This window comes from Ixodes scapularis, unplaced genomic scaffold (genome assembly GCF_016920785.2).
Source record: "Ixodes scapularis isolate PalLabHiFi unplaced genomic scaffold, ASM1692078v2 PGA_scaffold8__174_contigs__length_109621045, whole genome shotgun sequence".
Taxonomy (NCBI): Eukaryota; Metazoa; Arthropoda; class Arachnida; order Ixodida; family Ixodidae; genus Ixodes; species Ixodes scapularis.
In genome coordinates, this window is record NW_024609883.1 from 47,365,972 (window position 1) to 47,391,015 (window position 25,044).

The 25,044-nt window shown below is 46.8% G+C and overlaps 1 protein-coding gene across 1 annotated transcript in view; it reads left to right on the forward strand.

Moving 5' to 3' along the window:
- The first annotated feature begins 7,430 nt into the window (after positions 1–7,430).
- The window catches only part of LOC8024033 (hydroxyacid oxidase 1), a 34,717-nt gene continuing 17,103 nt past the window's right edge, over positions 7,431–25,044 (forward strand). The window contains exons 1-5 of the mRNA XM_040207439.3: positions 7,431–7,621; positions 12,511–12,665; positions 15,434–15,692; positions 16,154–16,308; positions 22,611–22,702. Of these exons, the coding sequence (XP_040063373.3) occupies positions 7,431–7,621; positions 12,511–12,665; positions 15,434–15,692; positions 16,154–16,308; positions 22,611–22,702 (852 nt within the window). The remainder of the gene's footprint in view (positions 7,622–12,510; positions 12,666–15,433; positions 15,693–16,153; positions 16,309–22,610; positions 22,703–25,044) is intronic.

Genomic DNA, 25,044 nt, shown 5'->3' on the forward strand with positions numbered 1-25,044 from the left:
TACGCAGGCTCTCCTCCTCCCCCATTTCCAGGGAGAGGAGGAGAGCCTGCGTACACTCAAAATGGGAGAGGGGACGGGGGCCTGTACCTTCCACTGCATTGCCAAGAAAAGTTGTCGCGGAGTATAGAAAGTTCTGGTTTATTCTTGTACCAGACGTAACTTCTATCGTTTATCCCTGCTTTTGTTGTTCTAGAAAGTGCGTGTTCATTCTCGCCCCAAGTACGCTACGCTCGAACCTTCTCCGCCGAATCTTCCAGATAGTGACTCACCTTGGATAAGAGGCCACCCGCGACCTTGTCGAGTCAGTTTCGCCTCAGCGTTCGATCCTGCTGCTTTGCCGCCTTCGACGCCCGCGACGCTCTGTTGTTATCTTTCTTTTTCGTTTTATTTTTGGCCACAAGTTCGCCCCATTAAACGTTTCAGTTTCCCCAGTTATTCTTCCTTTCATTTGTTCATTCGTGACATTCTGGTGGAGGTGCGGGGTACCGCATGCCCGTGCAGCGGTCCCCTCCGCGGTCCCGCAGTGCAACTCCGAATCCAAGCCCCCAAGAAGCCAACGAAGACCAGGCCGGTACCCGATCAAGTCGCCGGAACCTTGGCCTACCCCCGGAACTAGAACCGTTGCAATCCAAGACCAAGCCAACAAGGAGGACCACGATGGCAAACCAGTCGGAGACCCCGGCCGCTTCTGCCGTCGTATATCTGCCCGTCGCACCCCGGACTCCGACGCCTTTCCATGGGGAGATCAACGAGGACGTTGAAGATTGGCTACAACATTACGAACGAGTGGCCCGCCATAACCGATGGACACCGGAGCAGTGCCTTCAGAATGTTTACTTCGCTCTGGAAGGCACGGCACGCACCTGGTTCGAGAACCACGAAGCGTCGATTTCGTCGTGGGAAGAATTGCAGGCCGAGCTGCGACGCACCTTTGCCAACCAGCACCGACGACAGCGTGCCGAAGAACTCCTGCGACCGAGAACCCAAGGGCCGACCGAAAGCGTCACGAGCTTCGTCGAAGACGTTCTCCACATGATGAATCGCGCCAACCCAAACGCTCCCGAAGAGAAAAAGCTCCGGATCTTGATGTGCGGCGTGAAGGAAAACATTTTTGGAGGCCTTGTTCGGAGCCCGCCTACCACCGTCGAAGGTTTCATCACAGAGGCCACCAACATTGAACGTGCCCTTCAAGCACGCGACGCCCACTATCACCAAGTTCCCGGCGTCGCTGACTTTTCGTCTTCCGTCTGCAACACCACGGACATCCGCGAGATAATCCGGGACGTCGTGCGGGAGGAAATCAGGAAGCTGCTACCTGCTGCCACAAGCCCGGCTACGCCCTCAGTCACTGAGATTGTCCGGAAAGAACTTCAGCAGGCGCTGCAGCCAGAAGTTCTCGCCAGCGCCGCCCCTGAACCACCGAAGCTGAGCTACGCCGCAGCTACCCGACGACCACCGTCCCCTGCTCACCCGTATACGGCGCCACCTTGACGTGAACATCTAGCGCCGCAGTATTCACGACGCCATGAAGATCGGGCGTACGTCCGCCCAGAACAAGCTGCTCCACGAAAGACCGACGCGTGGAGGACCGCCGATCGACGCCCGTTGTGCACTGCGGTGAAGCCGGCCACATTTACCGTCGATGCCCCTACCGACAACTGGGGCTGCGCGGGTTCCACCCGAAAGACCCGCGCCCAAGGTACGACGAACGCCTTCGTGACATGGAGGAGTATCTCCGACGTTCGCCATCTTCAACGCCGTTCCGCCGTGAGTCTCACTCACCGTCGCCCAGACGTTCAGCTTCTTCAGCGCCACGACCACTCCGAGAGAGCCTGTCGCCCTTGCGTCGCCGGGAAAACTAAGTGCGGCAACGCCTGGAGTTGGCGTTGCCGAAGACGACCGAAGTAAAGAGCCTCCAAGAACGCCGGAGCGCTCCCACGCTCTCGACGCTACGCATCACAACGACGTCCCTGCATCGATGTCCAACAACCTAAACATCAATATCGACGGCCTCGACGTATCGGCACTCGTGGACACCGGAGCAGACCACACAGTCTTGAGTGGGAGGCTCTCTCGCCGCCTGCGAATGGTGACAACGCCGTGGGAAGGCCCTCAAATACGAACCGCCGGTGGGCACCTCATCACACCAGTCGGGCGATGCACTGCTCGCGTCGAGATCCACGGTGAGACGTGCCCTGTGAAGTTCGTCGTTCTGCAGGACTGTTGGAGGGACGTTATCCTCGGAATGGACTTCCTCCGCAAGTATGGCGCCGTCATCCGGAACACTTGGCAAAACTTGGCAACTTCCGGAACTGCTGTGGAAGTTGCCAAGTTTTTCATTGAATCCATCGTCCTCCGGCACGGCGCTCCCGAAGTCCTGATTTCAGACCGTGGATCCTCGTTCATGGCCCAGCTGACACAAGAAGTCCTTCGTCTCAGCCACACCAGCCATCGTCGCACCACGGCGTACCACCCTCAGACCAACGGGCTGACGGAAAGACTCAACAAGACCATCGCCGACATGATTTCCATGTACGTCGACGTGGAGCACAAGACATGGGACAAGGTGTTGTCCTACGTCACCTTTGCCTACAATACGACAGTGCAAGAAACCACCGGGGTTACACCCTTTCAACTGGTTCATGGTCGCAAAGTGACGACAATGCTGGACGCAATGTTACCACACGAACCGGCTGTCGACGGAAGCGACGACGCCCAGGTGGTTGCCCAACGGGCAGAAGAGGTCCGCCAGCTCGCCGCACTACGAATTAAAGACCAGCAACATGTCGACGCCGGCCAATACAATCTTCGTTGCCGCGACGTCCACTTTCAGCCCGGAGACAGAGTTTGGGTGTGGACGCCGATTCGTCGCCGCGGTCTCAGCGAAAAACTCCTGAAGCGCTACTTTGGGCCTTTAAAAGTGCATCGGGACGATGCACTTTTAAAGGCGGGGGGGGGGGGGGGGAGGATGCCGCGTGCAGGGCTGAGAAAGCAACGCGCGATGAGGGACCTCTAGAAAGTTGTCTATCGTTTATCTCTGCTTTTGTTGTTGTAGAAAGTGCGTGTTCATTCTCGCTTTAAGTGCGCTACGCTCGAACCTTCTCCGCCGAATCTACCAGATAGTGACTCACCTTAGATAAGAGGCCGCCCGCGACCTTGTCGAGTCAGTTTCGCCTCAGCGTTCGATCCTGCTGCTTCGCCGCCTTCGACGCCCGCGACGCTCTGTTGCTATCTTTCTTTTTCGTTTTATTTTTGGGCACAAGTTCGCCCCATTAAACGTTTCAGGTTCCCCAGTTATTTTTCCTTCCATTTGTTCATTCGTGACAATATGTTATAAATTTTCACAAATATATTACCTACCAAAGCCCTGATTGTGCGACTAGAACCATATATAATATGTTGAGACCTAAAGAAATAAGAAAAGCGTTGTGTCTCTGGTCTGCTCGCGCATTAGCTTTGCAGACTTAAATCAGATTATAAAATAAATAAAAAAGGCTGAGCGCCAAAAAAAAAAATTTAAAGTTAAAAAAAAAAAAATTAAATTAAATAGTGAAACCGCAGCCCAGGGGGCGGGCCCGGTCAGCGGATTTAATTTTCCCTCCCTTTTTTCCCCTTTCCTTTTTTTTTTTGTTTAATCCCCCTCCCTCTTGGTTTTGTACTTGACGCACGATTTTCTTCGAGGTTGATTTTCATTCCTCGTCCTTTGGTGATGATTCTTGGTCCTTGGGTTTTTTATTGTAGTGGGAGGGTTGGTGCTTGGTTTGAGATGCTGTTTTCTCTCTTGTAATTTCTGTAATGAGCTCATAGAATGATTATCCCCCCCCCCCCCCCCATCGTCCCCTGTCGTGCCTGTGCCTAATTTTTGTTTCCTAGTGGGTTTCCTAGCAGACCAAGGAGTTACTGGTTATCGCTTTAAAACAGACTATTCTAAGTATTATGTTAAATCCACCGATCACTGGAACTGCCTGCCAAAGTACGTTGTAAATAGTGTGAGTGTTTTTATGGATTCTTTGTTATTTTATGTGTGATACCATGCCAGCCTTTGTGATTGTAAGTGGGAGGGTGCTATTATACTCTACAGTGTATCATCCTGCTTTAATTTCACGTCTGGTATTATTTTTTTATAAATAAATAAATACATAAGTAGGAACAACCGTTCACAGAAAATTGGTCTTTCCGTTTTGACGTTCGTGAGCAGGTGGATGCGTGCTCAATGCATAGTAACACAAACGCACAGGGCCATCACGAGGGCATGTATGTGCTCGCACACATGTGTAGCAGATACACACTCTCTCTTTGTCTCCAATAAACATACGCACAAACACACATACATGTGTATCCTGACGTGCTCCCATAAAAGATGTCCTATGGTCGGCTATGGAAAATTCTTTGTATGGTCGGCTTTAGCTATTTAGCCCAATTAGCTGAAGAATTTTCTATGTCTGTCTTTAGAATTTTTTATGGTCGCCTTATGGGCCTTTTTAGCTTTGTCTATGGCCCTATCGCTGTCCAGCCTAGCGCTTTTTAGCTTTTCTAATGGTTGGCTAAAGACTTCTCCGTGGCTTACCCTATGCCTCTCTTTAGCCAGCAAACTCTAAACAAAAAAATACTTCAAGTTCCCCCACTTGTGACCGCTACATGGTAGATATACATACATCTCTGAACACACAGAATAAAAGTAGAACACTACCCCACAAAACAGCAACAGCAACAACGCAGCGAAACCGCACTCCCACCCCTCTCTACATATGCTGTGTTCGCACTAGTTATATATGGCAGTCTAATTTTTGAATCCGACTTCGCCGGTGACCCATCATTTGTCGCAGAAACACGGAGAGGCGGAGCAAATATTACTCGTACTTAATACATTATTTAAATTTTCTCTTGGAATAGCCCCCATCTTATAATTCAACAGCCTGAGCAAATGAAATGTAGATCATTAGCCTAAATAACTAAACTGTATTATTTATCTTTCTGATAGGTTTGATGAATCGTCTTGACAATGAAGTGTTGAAATGCAGTACACTGGTGGTGAACATTACTTGATTGCAGTGTAATCTATTTTCAGTTTTGGTGGGGTAATAATTAATTTTAATTGTTGCACAAGTATTTCAATGGATTTTTGAAGCAAACAATATTACTGGTTTTCAAGACTCGTTGCAACAGCAGAGAGCATATCTTGGGTCAGGCTTTGCCACCTGTATTACAGAAATTTAGCATTGCTTTAATTTTCTAACCTGGAGCGTTTTTCCTACAAAAAGTGGGTGCTGGGAGTGATAAAGACCCACGTACCATGACTTGGGTGTCACAGCAGACGACTAAAACGAGACTGTCTTCGGTGATATAATGCGACCGCTTGAAAACATCAATTCGCCCAAGCCATAAAGTTCAAAAGACCATGTTGAGAGTTTTAGTGCATCGTTTAGCAGACCGCCGCTGCCGTCGTGAGCATGGAGGAGAGATTTTTAGACTCATTGCCATAAAGTTTTCAATGGACGGGTAAAGAAGATTTATTGGTTCCCAGTCCTTAGACTCGGGGCCATAAAATTTTCTATAGGCGGGTAAAGACAATTTATTAATCCCCAGTCTTTAGACTCGTGGCCGTAGAATTTTTTATACGCGTGTAAAAATTCCTAGTCTTTAGACACAGGACCATAGATTTTTCTATAGCTGTCTGTAGCTATATATATATATTTCTATGGCCGACCATAGAAGGCCTTAGGGGTGATAGCCTGCCAAAGAATATTTCATAAACGACTATAGACCATTTTTGTATGGGCTCAGACGTCCAAGTTCACACTGTGCACTCGAAAGTGTACCTACAGGCACCTGCAGTAATACCAGGGCGCCAAGAAAAGTGTACCTGCCGCTTTGAACTGATTTGACAAATCCTAGAAGCAGCAGCGCAAGAAATGGTCTGCCCACCGCCACGAATGGCAGCTTCGCTGCTACGTGTGACGACGTCGTGGTGACACTGGACGACACTGAACGTCTCACAAACTCCAGTCAGAAGACGGGGTACTTCGACTACTACGACTATGGTTCAAAGCAGGAGCAGACGCATCGGGAGAACATGCCAGCTTTTATGAGGTACGTGTGTGGGTGCCCGTTTATTAGGATGCTCCCCGCTTTCTTATTTTTGTTTTGTGGGCGATTGATATAGAACTGGTGGATCAGCGCTATTAAATTGAGCTGTAGACACTCAGCATTCTAACCAGGCACAAAACATTCTCACTGTATAAAAGTTTTTTTTTCTTTTAATGACACCACCGGATGCACCCCACTCCGCACTATGCGTCTACGTCGGTCTTGTCTTACTCCTAAAAAAAAAACAAAAAAACAATCGGGTCGTTAGTTTCCCGATAAACAGTACATCTAAAAAAAATATTGGGTTGTGTGCATGTTTACACATACTAGAAATTGGTCTGCCTCAACGGGCGACGAGTCTCATAGCTGTAGATGAGAAAAAAAAAAGAATTTAGCCAGTGCAGTACAACCGCTAGCCCAGGGTTTTTGACGTGCATCACGCAGTAGTGATACACGACGCACGCCAGTACGATGCTCATCCAGATTGAAAATAGCACTCATATATATATATATACAGGTTGTTTATCTCGTAAGAGTGACCGAAATTCCTACAATTAGTGTATTCCAGGTAAAAAGAAAATTTTCTAGAGGACCGTATTACTCGTGGTGGTGGACGTCAGAATATGCGCAATACTTCCTAGTTCCCCAATTCATCGGAAATGACTCATTAACTTTTTAATTCGTGAAAATAGACATATGGCTCCAATGAGGAACTTGCCTGAGCGCGTCATCGAAAAACACGATATTAGTAATTTTCAGAAAAACGTATTGCATTGCGATTATTAGTGCAAGGGTGCTATTATACTCTGTGGTTTACCCTTCTGCTTTCGCCTGACGGCTGGCAGTATTTAAAAAAAAATAACTAAAGAACGGTCTGATTTTATGGATTCGTTTTATTGCCTGTGCGATCCTATGTCAGTCTGTGCGATGGTAAGAGCGAGGGTGTTATTATACTCTATGGTGTACCCTCCTGCTTTCCCCTGACGGCTGGCAATATTTTTTTAAATAAATAAATAAATAAAAAACGGTTCTCAGAAAATTGGCTTTCCCATTTTGTCGTTGGTGAGCAGGTGGATGCGCGCTCCCCGCATACTAACACAAAACGCGCAGACAGATCATGATGTCATATATGTGTTCGCATACATGTGTATAGCGCATACGCGCACTCTCTTTGTCTCCAATAACCATACGCACAAACACACATACATGTGTGTCCTGACGTACTCAGACGTCCAAGCTCACACTGTGCACTCGAAAGCAAACCTACAGGCACCTGCAGTAGTACCAGAGGGCCGCGAATAGCGTACCTGCCGCTTTGAACTGATTTGACGAATCCTAGAAGCATGAGCGCAAGAAATGATCTGCCCACCTCCACGAATGGCACCTTCACTGCTGCGGGTGACGACGTCGTGGTCACGCTGGACGACATTGAACGCCTCGCAAACTCCAGCCGGAAGACCGGGTACTTCGACTACTACAACTGTGGTTCAGAACAGGAGCAGACGCTTCGGGAGAACATGTCAGCTTTCATGAGGTACGTGCCCGTTTATTAGGATGCTCCCCGCTTTATTTATTTTTTTTTTTTGTGGGCAATAAATGTTAAACTTTGCGGTGCGATAGGCGGTCGATCAGCGTTATTAGATTGAGCGGTAGGAACTGAGAATTTTCAGCAAGCACAAAGCATTCTCATTAATTTTTTTTTTATAACGTCACCCCCGGATGCATACAGTCCGCACTTAGCGCCTACTTCGCTCTTGTATTATTCCTAAAAAAACAACCGGGTCGTTAGTTTCCCCATAAATATCACTCAATCACTATATTACTGCCCGATAAATGGCGAATAAACTTTTTATTTAGTGAAAATAGACAACGGTTCCGATTAGAAACTTGCTGAGCGTCATCGAAAAACACTAAATCAGTAATTTTCATAAATACTTTGAGCGCGTGAGAAGCGTAGGTTTGCACTAAATTTACCGCTCGTGGAGCAGGTACAAGGCTAGCGGTTGCGGTAAGGCACCCGAGTGATTTTCTTATCTCTTATAAAAGCCCGAGTCTTGTAGCTACTCCACGAGAGGTAACTTTAGCGCACTACTACGCTTCTCACGCGCTCAAAGTCCCCCTGAATATTACTGATTTAGGGGTTTTCAATGACGCTTAGCAAGTATCTTATTGGGACCATATGTCTATTTTCCCAAATTAAACGGTTAATTAGTCCTTTTGAATTAATTAGCGAACTAATTAGTTAGTATCGCGTATTTTCTAACGTCCGCCACAACCAGTAATCGGTCCCGAGAAACTTCTCCTCTCACCTCAAATACACTAATTTTAGGAATTTTTGTCTCTCTTGCGTGAAACACCCTGTATTTAAATTGCAGAACAATTTTCAGCGATATATATTGCAATAATTTACAATGTATATGTCTACAACGTGATAGCTCCTTTTTTTAAGTTGTAAAATTTTCGGCCAGTATTTTAATACATTTTTCCCTCTTGAAAAACTTGACTATACGAAGTTCATATCACCACAAGCTACGTACACGGAAGTACGCTACACGAAAACATAGCAGCTGTTTGGCCGGTCTGCGGAAACGTGTTTCTTTTTTTTTTTAATATTTGATACTGTGAAACACCCGGTAACAGGGTATGAAGAGATGAATTATGCGCTCACATGATAAATCTGAAGGTAAATACGCAAAACATATCACTCTTCCAAAGGATTCGATACACGATGCCTTAGTACAAAACAAATTCACATGGAGATGCAATTATATTCCTAACATAGATCACACTTGGGCATCAACATGAGCAAGAAATGTTTTAAAATACTGCCGCTGAGAAGTTCATGATACATTCGATTTTACGTGCACGTGGATTTCAGTCCTCACAGCTGAGCTTCGTCAGTCACGCGCTACAACGTTTTCTTAGTCACCGTACCAGCGAGACTGCTCCATACTGGAAAACTCCATAACTTGGACGGTGTCTGCTTGACTGATGTGTTGTAGCTGCTGCATTTCAACAGGAAACTTGACTTTCTTTTATAAATGGCTAGCGCGTGACGTTCTGGCAACATGTAGGTGGTCACTGCCAATTTTTCTCGCAAAGTAAAACAAATTTGGTGGTGAGAAATCTATGCTGAAGCGCGGCCGGATGGGAAGCGCGCGCTTTCTCGCGCTTCCAGTCCGGCCGTGGCTGAAGAAGGCACGCGATCAGCAGCAAGGCCTCTTAAATTGCAGCTGATGTGGTCAGTGCGAGGAATGTATTCCAGAGAAACTAAATAGTTTTGATTGGTGCGGCGTTGTGATGAACGGAGAAAGCGTGCGGCAACATAAAAACGCGATTTCTGGCACGAATGCTTGTGCCGAAATATTGTTCCAGTGGCCACGCTCTCTTGTTTCTGTTGTATCTGTCTCAAAACTATTTATAGCGTTATTTTTTACCTGAAAAATAAATTACGCATCAACGAACACTCATCGCCTGCCCATTTGTAGCTCTAGCGGTTCGAACAAGATGCCAAAGTTTCACAACTAACGGTTACCTTGTTCAAAAGTTATATAATTTTCTGAAACTTTCAGTGGGAAAATATGGCTTCGTTGCCGCCATTTTACCATTGAAAATTTCAGAAAATCACTTATAACCTTTAAATAAGGTAACGGTGAGTTCTCAAACTTTGACCTCTAGCTCGGAAAAGAACCCTGTTTTTGTTTTATTTTATTCTTTTAGGGGGGAGGGGGGCACATTAAGATACGGCGCCAAAGTACCTTTACAAAAAAAAAAAGTATGTTTCAAAAACTACCCTCCCCCTTATTTTCTGTCCTTCCTCAGGTTTTTGGACAATAATTTTTAACTGTCATTTTTCACCCAAGGATGGGGAAGTTTAAGCCAAATACGGACGTTGTGGAACCTGGTAGCAAGAACATAAGAACGATCCTCCCGAATCGTGCGAAAGTTAACCTCTAAGTGCCTGCCAATGTCTCGCTGATGGAGAGAGCTCCTCAAATTTTGAAGTTTCTTGTGCCTCTGAGGCCACCGGGGTCTTTCTTTTCATATACCCCCGCTGGGTATATGGCAACGTACTTGATTCGGTGGGACAAGGCATCGATATACGAGAGTACAACGGGTCTGGTAAATAACTTTTTTTTTTTTTTTTTTTTTTTTTTTAGGGCTACTGTAGCCTTTAAACATTCTCACAAGGGTCGATGTGTTTCTCTGTCCTGGTCCGACATCTTTTTTTGCGCTGTTGCCACCAAACAGTATGCACCATCAACTAGCCAAACTGCATGACTTGTTATGGAGAACATAATGTGCAAATCGTAATAGTTGAGAAAAAATTTGTTTCCGAAGAATTGGACGGAACTTAGCGCCACCTAGTGTAGACATTTGCAATTATTCTGCCTGTGACTGCTGTCTCGTGGCTTGCGATTTAACCTTCTTTCCTGCTTCGCGATATTTCCTAAACCGTGCAATAAGCCAAGTGCTGCTTTCAGTTCACTCTTTCGGGAACTATCGTTGGTTTCGCGAATGGTTTACCACTCCTGTCTGATGTGCGTTACTAACGAAGAAAATGTTCCTCGGGTAATTGCAGAGGTGAGACCTGATGTGTGCGCAGCGGCCGGTTTGAGTTTCTTCGTTTAGCATCGCAGTGTTGAAAACGGGAAGACTGAGTCACAGCGTTCGAAACGCCTTTCCTTATGAGCACGGGGAGCCCGCGCCGGTAGTATAGATATACAGGGTGATACAAGGAGACGCCAGGCTCTTTAAATCGACCGCAAAATTCGGTTTCTTAACCTAACGCGCTATGACATTGTGCAGCGTTGCGCACGGATGGTGCATTTTTTTTTTGTAAAATTTGCAAAGAGCGAACTTACCTGAGGGAAAAGTAAAGAAAGAAAAAGGCTTAGCTCCTATGGAAACGCAGCGAAGCCACCGGTCTTCAAACAATACGGCGCCCTATGGTTTAAAGACCGGTGGCTTCGCTGCGTTTTCCAGGAGCTAAGCCTTTTTTTTTTCTTTACTTTTTCCTCGCTTTTTGTAAATTAAAAAAAAAAAAGACGCACCATTTGTGGACAACGCTGCACAAAGTCGTAGCGAGATAGGTTAAGAAACTGAATTCTGCGGATGATTTAAAGAGCATGGCCGCTCCGTGAATCACCCAGTATTAGCGGCGAGAAGTTTCGGTGGCGCCCTCATTCGATTACCTTTCGTGACGTCATTACCTTGTGAACAAAAAGTTCGATGGTGTTTGTAATGGGCATGGCGGAAACCTGAAATCATAGCGCTATCAAAGCAACGCATGCCAACACCGTCAAAATTCAAGTTCTTACATTCCTCTTATTTCCGTTGATGAGACACCCTTTGCTGACGTCATAGTCAGTATTCGACCAATTGTGTGTGGGCCGACCACAGCGACGCTTTCGATCGCTCACGTCACCAATAGTTCGTGAAAAGCTGTCACGTTTTCATTTTGTGCAGATCCCGCTTCGAAAGGAGAGACTTGCTTGGATGTGCGCAAAGCGGTTGACTGCGTTTCTTGCAATAGGGAGTATTCACTGGTGGCCATAGCTGTGTGCGCGAATGCTGAGCGTATGCTCACGGCGAGCTTCCACAGTTCTAATGCAACGTGCATTCCGCACCATCAAGAGTGCCGGTCTTAGCAGCCTATTGATGTTAACTCGTTCTGAGCATGCGCTCTAAACAGCACTCACGAATATGGCGTCCAGTGAATACTTCCTATAGCTGCATACCAGGCCCGGGGGGGTGGGGCATCGATGGTGCGAGGTAATTGCCTGTCCGAAAACTATGCTGGCTCTTTTCGGTTGACTCGCGGCAGCGCTGCGCGTAAAGACTAACACTATGCGTAGCGTCCTAACATCCTCATTAAGCCTTACGGAGCTCGATTCACTCGATTTGAAGCCGCCATATTGTAACGCACACGAGGGAGGAACTTTGCTGCCCCGTTTCCAGGGGCGAACGTTGCTCTGTTTCTAAAGGAACATAGGGGACAAGATCGTTCCTCACTTAGTGAAAAAATATAAATACCTTTTCCTTTTTTTTTTTGTTAGGAGTGCCGGATTTTTTTATACAGGAAAAGCCCCGACATTTCGCCAGGAAAAACAAAATGACTTTGCCGTAATAAAAAAAATAAGAGGACAAAATGGCGGTCGAGAAAGGGTTGCGTCAGCGTTCGACCAGGATTCGGATCCAATCAGACGCCTTGTGACCAAGAAATGGCGGCCGTCAATCCTGCTTGATTAACTTTTGACAGGGGTCTATTTTGAGACCGTATGTGTATGTGTGTGTGTGTCTGTGTGTGTGTGTGTGCGCGCATGTGTGTGTGTGTGTGTGTGTCGAATACTTTATCTTTTTGCCTTGCCTTGAATTAGGAATTTTTCCCGGTTCGCCGTTGACGTGGACTTGCGTCCGCAGGTTGCGCCTGCGTCCACGGGTGCTACGGGGCGTGGCGCAGAGGAGCACGGAGGTGACGCTGCTCGGAGACCAGAGGCTCTCGTTTCCCTTGGGCATCTCGCCCACGGCAGCCCACAAGGCGGTGCACAAGGATGGGGAAGTGGCCACCGCAAAGGGTGAGTCCAACGACGTCACCGTGTGAGCATCACGAAGACGCCGCCCAGCTATCTCCAGACTATCCCACTCGACTTCAGCTGGCGTCTAATCTCGTTCTATTAGCGATGTGCGCGACCAAAACGTCGCTGCGGTCAGCTTTCCACGATTGGACAGACCTTGGGCGTATGAGCGTTGTCAGAGTGTCAACTTTGACGGTGTTAGTTCCGTTTGCGATGGTTCCTAGCTTCCACTGTGCTTTCAAAACACACCATCGCGCTCGTCGTCGCACCTGGTGGTAAGTCGCCAGCGTAACAACTGGTGACGTCATGGCGAGGCAAAGCCCAGTCGTGACGTCACGGACGGAAAACATTAGAGGGCGCCACCGAAATATCTCGACGCCAATAGACTCGTAGGTAACTCCTTGAAGACAGCATAACAAAAACAAAGCAGAACGCATGAGAATTCTTTTTCTTAAAATCTTACTCCTCACACCTTTTTGTCGACTCATCATTCGGGTAAACGAAAGAAACACGAAATGTGTCGTGCCTGCATTAGGATTTTGTCGTTATTTATTATACAGTGGGTTATGAGGAGCATATAGTTATTACGATAAACGCTAGAGGTTCAGGTGGCGCTAGTGTGCTGTTGCATTTTAAAGAAGGCAGCAAGCAGTCTAAATTTGACTTCCGGTAATGCATTCCAATGAGAAAACACAAATGTGTTTTCTCTTCGCGCTCGATATAAGAGCAAATTCTGCTTATTGTTGTGTCAGAATAGGAAGTTTGGAACGTTTTACAATCGGATGTACAAAAATATGTGTCAGTTAAAGCGTTTTTCTTTGAAATTCGTGGCGTTGAAATCGGCGCTGAAGTAGCCCAATGCACAAGTACATTACGCGTTGACGTTACAGACTGCTATTATAGGGCACGAATTTACGCATATGGTCAATACTATGAAGCGTGCAGGGCGAATCAGCTCGAAAAAAAAAAAAGGATGCTAATATATGTTAAATCAAGCAATCAAAACTGGCATCAAGAACGAAGCATGAAGTTATGGAACGAAGAACACGTTCTGTATTAGTAACAAACTCAGCATTTGTAACAAACTGTGTTTCCGCCACCTGAATGCTAATATAAAGCTCTTGAATAAACCCTATGCACTTTTTAATTGTTCTTTTAGAGCGCAACTCATAGGCACCCGCTTCCGGGTTGAGCGGCGTCGCTTTCAGTGCCGGCGTCGGCGTAACCGTGCGTTGCATTTGGGGACGTGTGACGTCACACGTTACGTCACGAGGGTTACCCTTACGAGGGAAACGCTCACGAGGGTTATCCGTACGAGGGCGCCCTTACGAGGAAGACCCTCAAGAGGGTTATCTTCACAAGAGTAACCCTAACGTGGGTTACCCTCGTGAGGATGACCCTCATCAGGGTTACCTTCGTGAGGGCTAGCCCCGTGAGGGTTACCCTCACGGGGGTCACGTTACCCTCACGGAAGTGAGGGTAGGGTAATCATCGTAAGCTTACTCCCGCGAGGATAACCCCCGTGAGAGTTACCCCCGTAAAGGTTACCCTAACGGGGGTAACCCTCACGAAGATTACCCTTACGAGGCTAACCCTTGTTACCGCCGTGAGGGTAACCCTTGTGATGGTTATTCACCCGAGGGTCACGAGGGTAACGTCAAAACGCTACCCTCGTGACGCCACATGTGTCGTCATTATGAAAAACACGGGACGTCACGTTACGTATGACATCAGCGTATCTAACACTGTAAATATTTCCGCTAATTTAGCGGGGAAGGAGGAGGCCACAAACCCTTCCCCCCATACCCTCCCTTCTCCTCAAGAGCTGAGCTCTAATTCGTCGTTACTGAGAATTGTAAACGGCTTTCATGTTTTTTGCTTGAATTGATAGCTTATATTGACATATCAATGTTGTACAACATAGACCTGCGCCTTAATTTTCGCTAACTTAAACATCACTCAGTAGTAAAAAAAAAAACATTAACTAAATAAATTACTCTTTTATAATGTGAATTAAGCTACATAGTACCCGTTACGACTAAAGAAACTACGCTGATGCCTATTATTTGCGGGTGAAGAGAAAAACATCACGTGCGGTTTCCCATAGGAACAGGAGGACTGCAAAAGTAGACTGCTTGCGATCTGCTTCAATTTGCAACCGGAAATTCCGTAGACACTAGCGCCAGCTCAGCCTCTAGCGTTTTTTGTAATAACTCTATGACGAGGAGCTTTCGGCAATTTCGCCCGAACGCACAGAAATAAAAAAAAAAATAAATAAATAAAAAGAAAATAATGGTTCCTTGCTTTCGAACTTTCTAGCGCTGCTGTTCTGAAACTTTCTTATCTTATGTACGAACCCCTAAGACTACAATCGCCAAAGCTTAGGCCATTCGTAGCTTTTATTCTCCATTGAGCAAAAACGTGTCTTGCTGTTGTCTGTTGGCATCCTGTAAAGACGCAGTTTTACTGCTCATGCATCATACAAAAAAACAGTCTGTATCTGTGGCGTGTTTCTTCCTGGTGTGACGTTCCCTTCAGGTTGCTCATAAAACAACTGTCTGCAGACTTCTTCGAAGCATGTATATATAAAGAAACCATGCTTTTAACATTCTTGTGGTGTGTTCGCAGATAATTATGTCATCGCGTGTGCAGCGAACACCGCGTATATTGCATTTTTGTCTAACGCACGCGCAGTGTGAGGGCGGCTCAAGCCTACGTATTATTGCCAAATGCGTCACCTTACTGATTCTCGATGTCTTCGTTACCAGCTGCTCGGGATGCGAAGACAGTCATGGTTTTAAACACCTTCAGCCACACTTCTATTGAAGACGTCCGGAGAGCGGTCCCGGATGGGCTCTTCTGGTTCCAGACGGGCATCTACAAGGATCGAGATTTTACCAGACATCTCGTGCAGCGCGCCGAACGAGCGGGTTTTAAGGCGGTGCTTCTGACCGTGGACATGGCCGTTCCCGGATGCTGGAAAGACAAGCTCGGCGCAGCGTCCACACTCTCGAGCGATCCGCCAAAGTACGTAGGTTGACAGGTGGCTCGGCTTACAGCATTTGAGAGGATTTTTTGACAGCTGACCTTCCCGGGCGAAGGTCAGGATGCATTAATCGAAACACCACGTATGGTGGTTAAAATACTGGACACTCGTGTCGTCGGTGGGGCGATGGGGTGGATTGAAACACACTGTAGCACCCATAGCATTTTCGACATGAACAGGGCGATGAATAATCCTTCCCTAGCCGCGGCTAGGGAAGGATTATTCCTCGATATCAAAGGCAATGTTTCACTGCACTTTTCGCCGCAGCTTTTACCGAGTACACACGGGTAATTGTTATTCCTTTAAGATGTTTTATGTACACGAACTACGCTTTCTGACGCCATGTACACCAATTTGTTGTTTGCAAACAACACATTGGTGTATAAATCCCCTTCGCCTTCACGTGAGCTATATCAACCGTGTTTCCTCATTCGTTTCCCAGAATGGCCAATCTGCTAGGCACTTCGATGCACCACTACACAGAAGGGGCAGGTGGCGGTTACAGCGACATGATCGACGCCTCCGTAACCTGGGCCGACGTCACCTGGCTCAAGAGCATCAGCAAGTTGCCCGTGGTCGCGAAGGGGATTCTGACAGGTGCAATTCTTTTGCAATCATCTCGAGAAGTGGCTGCTGTAAGAAGCGGGCTGTCGAAGCGCGAAAACAGCCGCAGTCGAGTCGTTAATACACCGTACGAAATAGAGCCTGCAAACAAGGTCGAAGGCATGCTTTATTTCCTGTACGAAGGTCCGTCACGTTGGTGGTCATGCAAACACTGTGCGCGGATATGTTCGATCATGCTCGCGAATACGTGTGCTGTACGTGTTCGGGAGAACGGGCGTGGGTTGTTTTTGCGTCTGTGTCGGAATGCGGCCGGCGCGCGTGCACCTGCTTCCTGACGTGGAAATGGAAAAAACAAACAGTTTTCCTAAACGATCGTTCGCATTTGTTCTTGTATTACTTTTTCCCGCGAGGTTTTGCTCATTCCACTCATTTACTATACCGCACACGCCATAGGTAGGACTGGTAAGCAGCCCACAATACTGCTCGTGCACTTACCGAGTCTTTTGACATCTGCTGCTTGTTGTGCTCTCGCATTATAATTATGTATGGGCTGAAACTAAAATAGGAAAAACAACTTCACATGTTGACTTTCTTGAGCTATTTTGTTTTACTTCGACTCAAGGGTGCTGTAAATATCAGGTTGCTGTGGCGGTGTAGCGCGTGACAATCAATCAAGCAAAAAAAAAAAAAAAAACATAAAAAAACTTGGTCGTCTTGTACGACTTGGCGTATAAAAGAAAAATGCAATAAAAACACACACAAAAAAAAAGAAACGAAAATTGCACGAAATTCGGAACATATTCCAAGTCTCGGGTTAAGTTGCAGCATTGCAATTAAAAATATTTCCTCACCATTACTTGCAAAACGGATCAAGCGTGGTTATTTCCACTAGTTCAAATAATCTTTTAACGAAACTGTAGCGGCCGTTTACATGCAGTACATGCCCTCTTTTCTTTCCTTTTTTTCTTCTTTCCGATAGCAGTTTTGAACATTGTCGCATGCTAGGAATGTCGTACAATTTCCGGGCGAGTTTTCTATGTCTGTTCCAGCCCTAATTGCGAATTGCGCTGATTTACGATCTAATACGCACATGGCTCTACTAAGTACCGCTAGGCGCACACGCCGTTTTTGCGTCGTAAATAAGTACAGGCCTGCGTGTGCTTGAGCTACGCAGTTACTCTAAAGCCGCACCTCCCCCCCCCCCCCCCGCTCATGCATCATGCAGTGTCCATAGGACAGGTGGTTCATAGGACCAATACAGCGTCAGACAGTGTTTATAGGACCAACGTAAAACGAAGTATAGTAGAGTATTTGCCGGTACCACCATCTACGAAGCAGCACCGGACGGAATGCGAAGTTTTCTTTAGACGGTATACCTTCGCAGAGGGGTCGACAAACCTGTGTGAGCACGAAAAGAGCTCACCACAGTGACAAAGCAAAAGAAACACGCGAAATAAGAACACCACACACGTGTGCTAGGAATGCCCGAGAAAAAAGACTGCCTCGCGGACAAATCCGTGTTGTAAAGACACGAAGAAGAAGTCCATTCACCACACTTAAAAAAAAAAAAAAAGAGAGACCATGATCTTGTAGGTTTGAGAACTAATTTGACTATATGAGTGAGAAAACAATTAACGAGGGAAAAAAATAGTAAAGTTGACTTACCCTCACCCTTTAGGCTGGCAATGCCCCTCTAGATTATTTCGCTACTATAATCACCGACAACTTTAAGAGACGCAGGGCGGGGCTTATTATGTTCGTATTTCTTGCTTTGAGATCCGCTCTTGGGCGTTATCTTTCAATGCCACAATATTGTTGGCTGCGGAACAATAATATGTTGCCCGGGTCTCCCCACGACCTGCGTTTCTTAAACATATGGGGTGTTTGAAATGCCAAGTCTCCGTCTAAAAGGGACTTTACAAATCGGCGCCTGCACGTAGCAATCTAAACTTTTTGCCAAAGGCGTACTTGAACGGTCGGTTTTAAACTGTAAACTTACAAGGCGTAGCTCTCCTTCTGCACAAAATAGGGCTTAAAAAACTTGCCAGGGTCAACGGTGGACGGTGGCCCTGGCACTTTATATAGGAAATGGCCGAAGCGGAAAGCTCTAACTTTCACACTGAGCAGGTCTATTTTAGGTAAACGGTCAGCTAGAACGAGAGGGACAAACACAGACAGGGAGAAACAGAGACATACACACCGCTGACTATCAACTAAGACTTTAGATTTCTTCTTCATCACTTCGACCCACAGATTCACACCTAAAGTAAATGAATGATCCTAAATCCTTACAGTACACTACTAAATCAAAATACTGATTAAATAATATGAAATTAAAATTGAAACTTAATAATTACATTAAATTATTAATTATTAATTTTGGTCGAACCCACAGACCACTGCCGAAACATATCCCTCCTAGTCCCTTTCACGGCGCCGTGCCACACTGCAAAAACTGCCTTTCTTTCTTGCTGACCGTGGTGGAGGGCATGCTCACGCAGTCGTCGCCGGTTTGCTCAATGGCCAGGGCCTCGAGGATCTCGTGCGCAAAAGCATTCCTGTGTCTGTTAATAATGGAGACGCTACTAAACCGTGGCCTGCACCCGCACGTGCGGCAATGGGCAGCAAGGTGCCCAGCTCCCGTGCCTTGCACCGACGCCGCGTGCTCCCTGACTCTGTCGTTAACGCAGCGTCCCGTCTGCCCAATGTAGCAGCTCCCACATGACATAGGAATCTTGTATACCACACCGGTCTGGCACATGGTGAACTTATTCCTGTGTGCAGTATTGCAGGTTGGCTGGCAGTTCGTGGCCCGATTTACTTGGCGGCACATAGAGTTCCCCCTGTTCGGTGCCGAGCACACCACCCTGACGTTTTGTCGTGCGGCGATCTTTTTGAGCCGGTGGGTGACACCGTGGATGTAGGGGACTACTGCGAAGTTCGCTCGTGAAGTCTGGCTGTCTCGCTCGGTACTGGGTGATCCTCTTGAAAATTTCCTGCAAATTGCTTCACATACGGCTCCAAGGAGGACACCTGGGTACCCGGAGTCACGAAGCCGGGCCATCTGCTTCTGAAAGCTGGCGTCAGCTTGATGGTTGCATGACTTGCGCAGCGCTGACACGAGCGCCGTGTTGGCAACACTCCGTTTTACGGTTTTCGAATGGCAGGATGCAAACGGAAGAAACCCTTTACTGTAGCGAGGTTCGTACCTCCAGCATACATGTCCATTCTTAAACTCAAGTGCGAGGTCCAGGAACTTAATAGACTTGCCCACGGGGTGAAGAGCAGGAGTGAAGAGCAGGTCGGGGCAACATTCGCCAGCTTTCAGAAGCAGATGGCCCGGCTTCGTGACTCCGGGTACCCAGGTGTCCTCCTTGGAGCCGTATGTGAGGCAATTTGCAGGAAATTTTCAAGAGGATCACCCAGTACCGAGCGAGACAGACAGACTTCACGAGCGAACTTCGCAGTAGTCCCCTACATCCACGGTGTCACCCACCGGCTCAAAAAGATCGCCGCACGACAAAACGTCAGGGTGGTGTGCTGGGCACCGAACAAAGGGAACTCTATGTGCCGCCAAGTAAATCGGGCCACGAACTGCCAGCCAACCTGCAATACTGCACACAGGAATAAGTTCACCATGTGCCAGACCGGTGTGGTATACAAGATTCCTATGTCATGTGGGAGCTGCTACATTGGGCAGACGGGACGCTGCGTTAACGACAGAGTCAGGGAGCACGCGGCGTCGGTGCAAGGCACGGGAGCTGGGCACCTTGCTGCCCATTGCCGCACGTGCGGGTGCAGGCCATGGTTTAGTAGCGTCTCCATTATTAACAGACACAGGAATGCTTTTGCGCGCGAGATCCTCGAGGCCCTGGCCATTGAGCAAACCGGCGACGACTGCGTGAGCATGCCCTCCATCACGGTCAGCAAGAAAGAAAGGCAGTTTTTGCAGTGTGGCACGGTGCCGTGAAAGGGACTAGGAGGGATATGTTTCGGCAGTGGTCTGTGGGTTCGACCAAAATTAATAATTAATAATTTAATGTAATTATTTAGTTTCAATTTTAATTTCATATTATTTAATCAGTATTTTGATTTAGTAGTGTACTGTAAGGATTTAGGATCATTCATTTACTTTAGGTGTGAATCTGTGGGCCGAAGTGATGAAGAAGAAATCTAAAGTCTTAGTTGATAGTCAGCGGTGTGTATGTCTCTGTTTCTCCCTGCCTGTGTTTGTCCCTCTCGATCTAGCTGACCGTTTACCTAAATTATGTACCAACTAGCTCAACTTCAGCCAGGTATTCAGGTCTATTTTACCGTGTGAAATTTCAAGGCGTGGTTTTCTGCCTGTAAAAAATTAGAGCAAAAAAAAAAAACTTGCCAAAGTCAAGGTTGGGCGCGTTCGCAGACGACAAAGTTAGCGACGCTATTTATTTGTGGCACCATCTCCCGATAGGCGCAGAGAGCAGACAACTACGTGCTTCGTCTGCTCGCTGCGCCTATCGGGAGATGGCGCCACAAGTGAAGCGTGGCTAACTCTGTCGTCTGCGAACGCGTCCAACCTTGACTCTGGCAAGTTGTTTTGCTCTAATTATTTTTTTTTTTTTGCAGGAAAACGACGTCTTGAATATGTACACGGCAAAACTGAAATGCTGAGTGTGAAGTTTTGAGCTGTCCATGTGAAGCGCCGATATTTTCTGCTCGTTTACGGCGGAAGATCCGCTTGTGCCATCCTATTAAATCGCTGCAGCAGTCACTCTTGCGCTAAGCTGAAAGGAGAAAGACATTAAGATTTTTGTTGCGCTCACTCCCTGCGTTTCCTTTCAAGATATGTTTCCTTTTCAGCAAAATTTGTTGAAAAAAAAAATGTATTTTCCTAAATACGGTTTCTATAGCTTCTGGTCGGCCCTAGTAACTAGAAATTAGTCGATTAGAAATTGATAGCACGATTCAATGAAACTGCCATCTCGCAGAAATGTGATCCTGTTTGTGTTTAGCCTGACATAGTAGATGAAGTCGGTTCTACTTACGCCGCACACGGGGGCTACTTCCATTATCAGTGCCTTTATGATTCAGCATTGAAGACAACTCCCTCACTCTAGATGAAAATGAAATAAAAGGCTTCCTTTGTTTTGTCGTCGTAGACGCGCACAACACGTATAATACGACAAAGCGTGCTTCGGTTGTGACAGGGGATCTTTGTTGTGATGACTTCGGGGGGAGGGGGGGCCGTATTTTGGCAAACAGATTGCCTTTAAAGCAATAATATGTACATGCACTTCGGCAATGTCATCGTTTGGCTGCGTCAGAAATACGGCCAAATAATTCTCAGCTTCGCTGCTCGGGGCGCGACGGTTGTATCGACTCCCCAAGGGGTCTCAGACCCCCCGCCGAAACCCGTAAGGGGTCTGATATCTCCCGAGGCCCCCCTGACTTCAAGCACTATCGGTGGTCACGTCGCGGTTTACGTTCTGCTAAAGGCTGGGTCAGAGTTTTGCGCTTGACCGGGATCAATTGCGCTACGACCGCTTGTGACGGCTCACGACGAGATAGCACGCTGGTGCCGTCTAGCGAAAAAGCTTTGGAACGCATTACATCTGCGTACATTTTACGCGCTATTATTTCGCAATGAGCTCGATATAGTTCTAGCAATGGTATAGACCTTTCCAGCGCTTACCACCCAGGCGAAAAATGACGAGTCACTGGGCTCTGGACGCATACGAGGCGGCTTATATTTTGTGGAAGAGGGCTTCTGAGCACGCTCAGAAAGCCTTCCACAGGTCAGAGGGAAAAAAGATGGCAGCGCCCCGGAGGTGATTATTGGAAAGGTCTATACGGAGAGCAAGTTCGTCTGCTGCTTGAAAAGGAGTTGTGGTGACGTCAGAACGCCGAGCTTTGATTGGTTCCGATTGGAAGACCAGTGGGTTGAGCTCAAGGCAGCTAGGATTGAGGTCTATCCACTATCCCCTCATCAGAGCGAATCAGAGGTCGGCGTTCTGATGTCTGTGCAATCCCTGAGCAAGAAGCAGACGAACTTGCGTTACGCGTATCTGCTAGAGCGCGCGTAGGTGGGATTTCGCAGATACCGCACAACCTTCATTTTGGATTCGGCGACACGATAAGAACCTATATTTTGCTTCCCGAGTGCGAGCTTTCTGTCTGTGATTACACTTCGTCACACGCGCAGCAAAAGTCAGGCGGAAGGATACCAAGCACGTGATGCAATTGAAAGGGTTTCGTTGCTATCTTACTGATTGCGCCAGCGTGCTAATGAACAGTCGATCACAGTCGAACGCAAATGTGCCTCGAACGTGGGTTCAATGTTCCAAATCTTACAGCCGAAGATGCGGAGGAAGCGATCAAGCACGGAGTCTCAGCCATCTTAGTTTCCAACCACGGCGGTCGACAACTGGACGGTGTCCCGTCAAGTGTAAGTACCGTTGCTGTTGCTTAATTCACTTGGTAATGGGCGATGCAATCCGAACCGCAAAACCAGTCTAAAACCCGGAACCCGTTGTGTGTGTTTTTTTTAATGATTTTCGTAGCTTGTTGCGGCACGAAATTGTGTGGTACTGTTTGGACGACGCAGCTAGCCCACTGGCAACGGGCGAAGGCGGGTTCGAGTGGGTTGGCTGTTGCGTTGGTTTTGAGGGTAAAAGCGCTAAAAACAACGGACAAGTAAAAAAAACGAACATCACAGAGCGCTACTTGAAATTGAAGTTTATTCTCGAATAAACTTCAGTTGAAAGTAGCGCTCTGTGTTGTTCGTCTCTTTCACTTGTCCGTTTTTAGCGCTTTGACCCTAAAAAAAACATGGATCACCAACTAGCCCAAGTGCATGCCCTCCTATGTTGCATTAGCCGCAATGAGAAAAGGAAAAAAAGCGGAGTAGTGGATGGGGCAGGAAAGACAGAAATCTATATAATTTTTGAGCTACTTTGAGAGGGAGAATGCAACAAAAGCAACTGCTTCTTAAGCGTTTCTTTTTCTTTTGTCGGGATCCGAGAAGCGATAAACCCACCCTCTCTCCTACTCCACTCCCGGACATGATTTGCGAAAAGGGCAGTAGCCAATCTCTTGATTGGCTACTGCGGAATCCGGGGGCGTTCAGATCCAAAAAAACGTTTAAAGGGATGCTGAACCAAAATCTGGATTCCCCAAAAACACACGGCAAAAGCGTGCAACGGGATGCTACAAACACCAACACATCACTCATACAGCGATATCTCGAACGAATGACCGTATTTTTCAAAAAAAGACGCGCATTTGGTAGGAATGTTGACGTCATGTTTCTCCGAGAAGGAGAGGGAACGGCCTCGCGTCTTCTCCGCCTCGCGGCCTTGAGGGAGCGAAACGAAGAGTGGGGGAAACTAGGTATCTTGACGGTCACGCGCCTCGTCGGCCTGGTTCAATCTCGACTTCTTTTTCCAAAAATACGGCCGTCCATTCGAGGTATCGCCTTACTAGTAGCGTTGTAGGGATGGAAGCGTCCCGCCTACATCTCCAGCGTTGTTTTTTTTTAAATCCAAATTTCGGTTCACCATCCCTTTAATACTTTCAACTTTCAGCACCCGCAAACGACGGGTCGGGAGCAGGGTGGGGAAGGGGGGAGAGGGGCGCACCTCACTTATCAAGAACTCCACATATAGGACAAAGAGAGGCTTAAGAGGCAGTCGCTTTTGTCGTATTCACCCCCTGGCGACTACTACCTACACCTCCTAGACCAGGAAGTACTCAGCGGTCTTTCCGCATAGACGAAATAAAGGGCCATAAGGGCCGAGCTAGGGCGTAGAAGAGAAGGCAACACGGGTGAATTTACCGTCCTAGTAACGAGTTATTATTTCTGCAAGCGTGTTTATTTTCTTAAATGCCAACTGTGCACACTATTCGTGTTACGAAGCTATTTTTTTAGACTGGCAAATTATTGTTGCACGGAAACATAGATGTAAAACGCAAGAACAGGGAAGGTGTATAATGGAGATGTATGGTGTTTACTAAAAGGGAAAAAGATTGAGAATGATGTAATTATCCCAACAAAATAGATTATTTTTGAAGAATGCTTAAAGCACATGATAAAGATTGATTGAAAACGTCATTACACATCACAGTACAATCACGGTTGACGTGATGAACGCATGTAATCACTGCATTCTTGCTTGAAACTGACACAACAGTGTATTTGAAGGCAAAAACTAGTGGTTTAATGTTCCCCTTGGACTGGAATTGGTGTTGTTTGCGCAAAAAATTTAAACAAGAATTTTTTTTTTTGAAAGGAGTTTATTATTTTTTTTGCAGAAAAAATTACCTGGAATCTTGCCACATATCTTATAATTCAAGGCACGAAGATTTATCGTCAAATAAAAGTTTTCTTAGCTTACACCGCAACATTAACAAGAAAAAAAACTGTTGTGTCCTTCGTCCCATGTATGCAATAAAGTAGGAACATTCCTAATTAGCCAGATATATTGTTATAAAAGCTGGGTTGTAGATACATTAGCGTGGCAAATGTATTCCCTTCCTTTGCTTACATGCAAGTCACGTCATATCAACTTATCTGTGTCAGGCAGCAATCAGTTTGACGAAGACTCTAAACAACTCTCCTGGTACCGAACAAAGTGATTTCCAATGTCATCTGCTTTTAAGTAAGGACACTGAACCGAAATTTGGATTTCGCAAAGTAAAGCTGCAGAAGTGTTGAACCAGACGCTACTTTTGGAAAAGAAGGGCGCGATCAAGCGAGTTCTTTGACGTAACTGTCCTCCGGGAGAATTT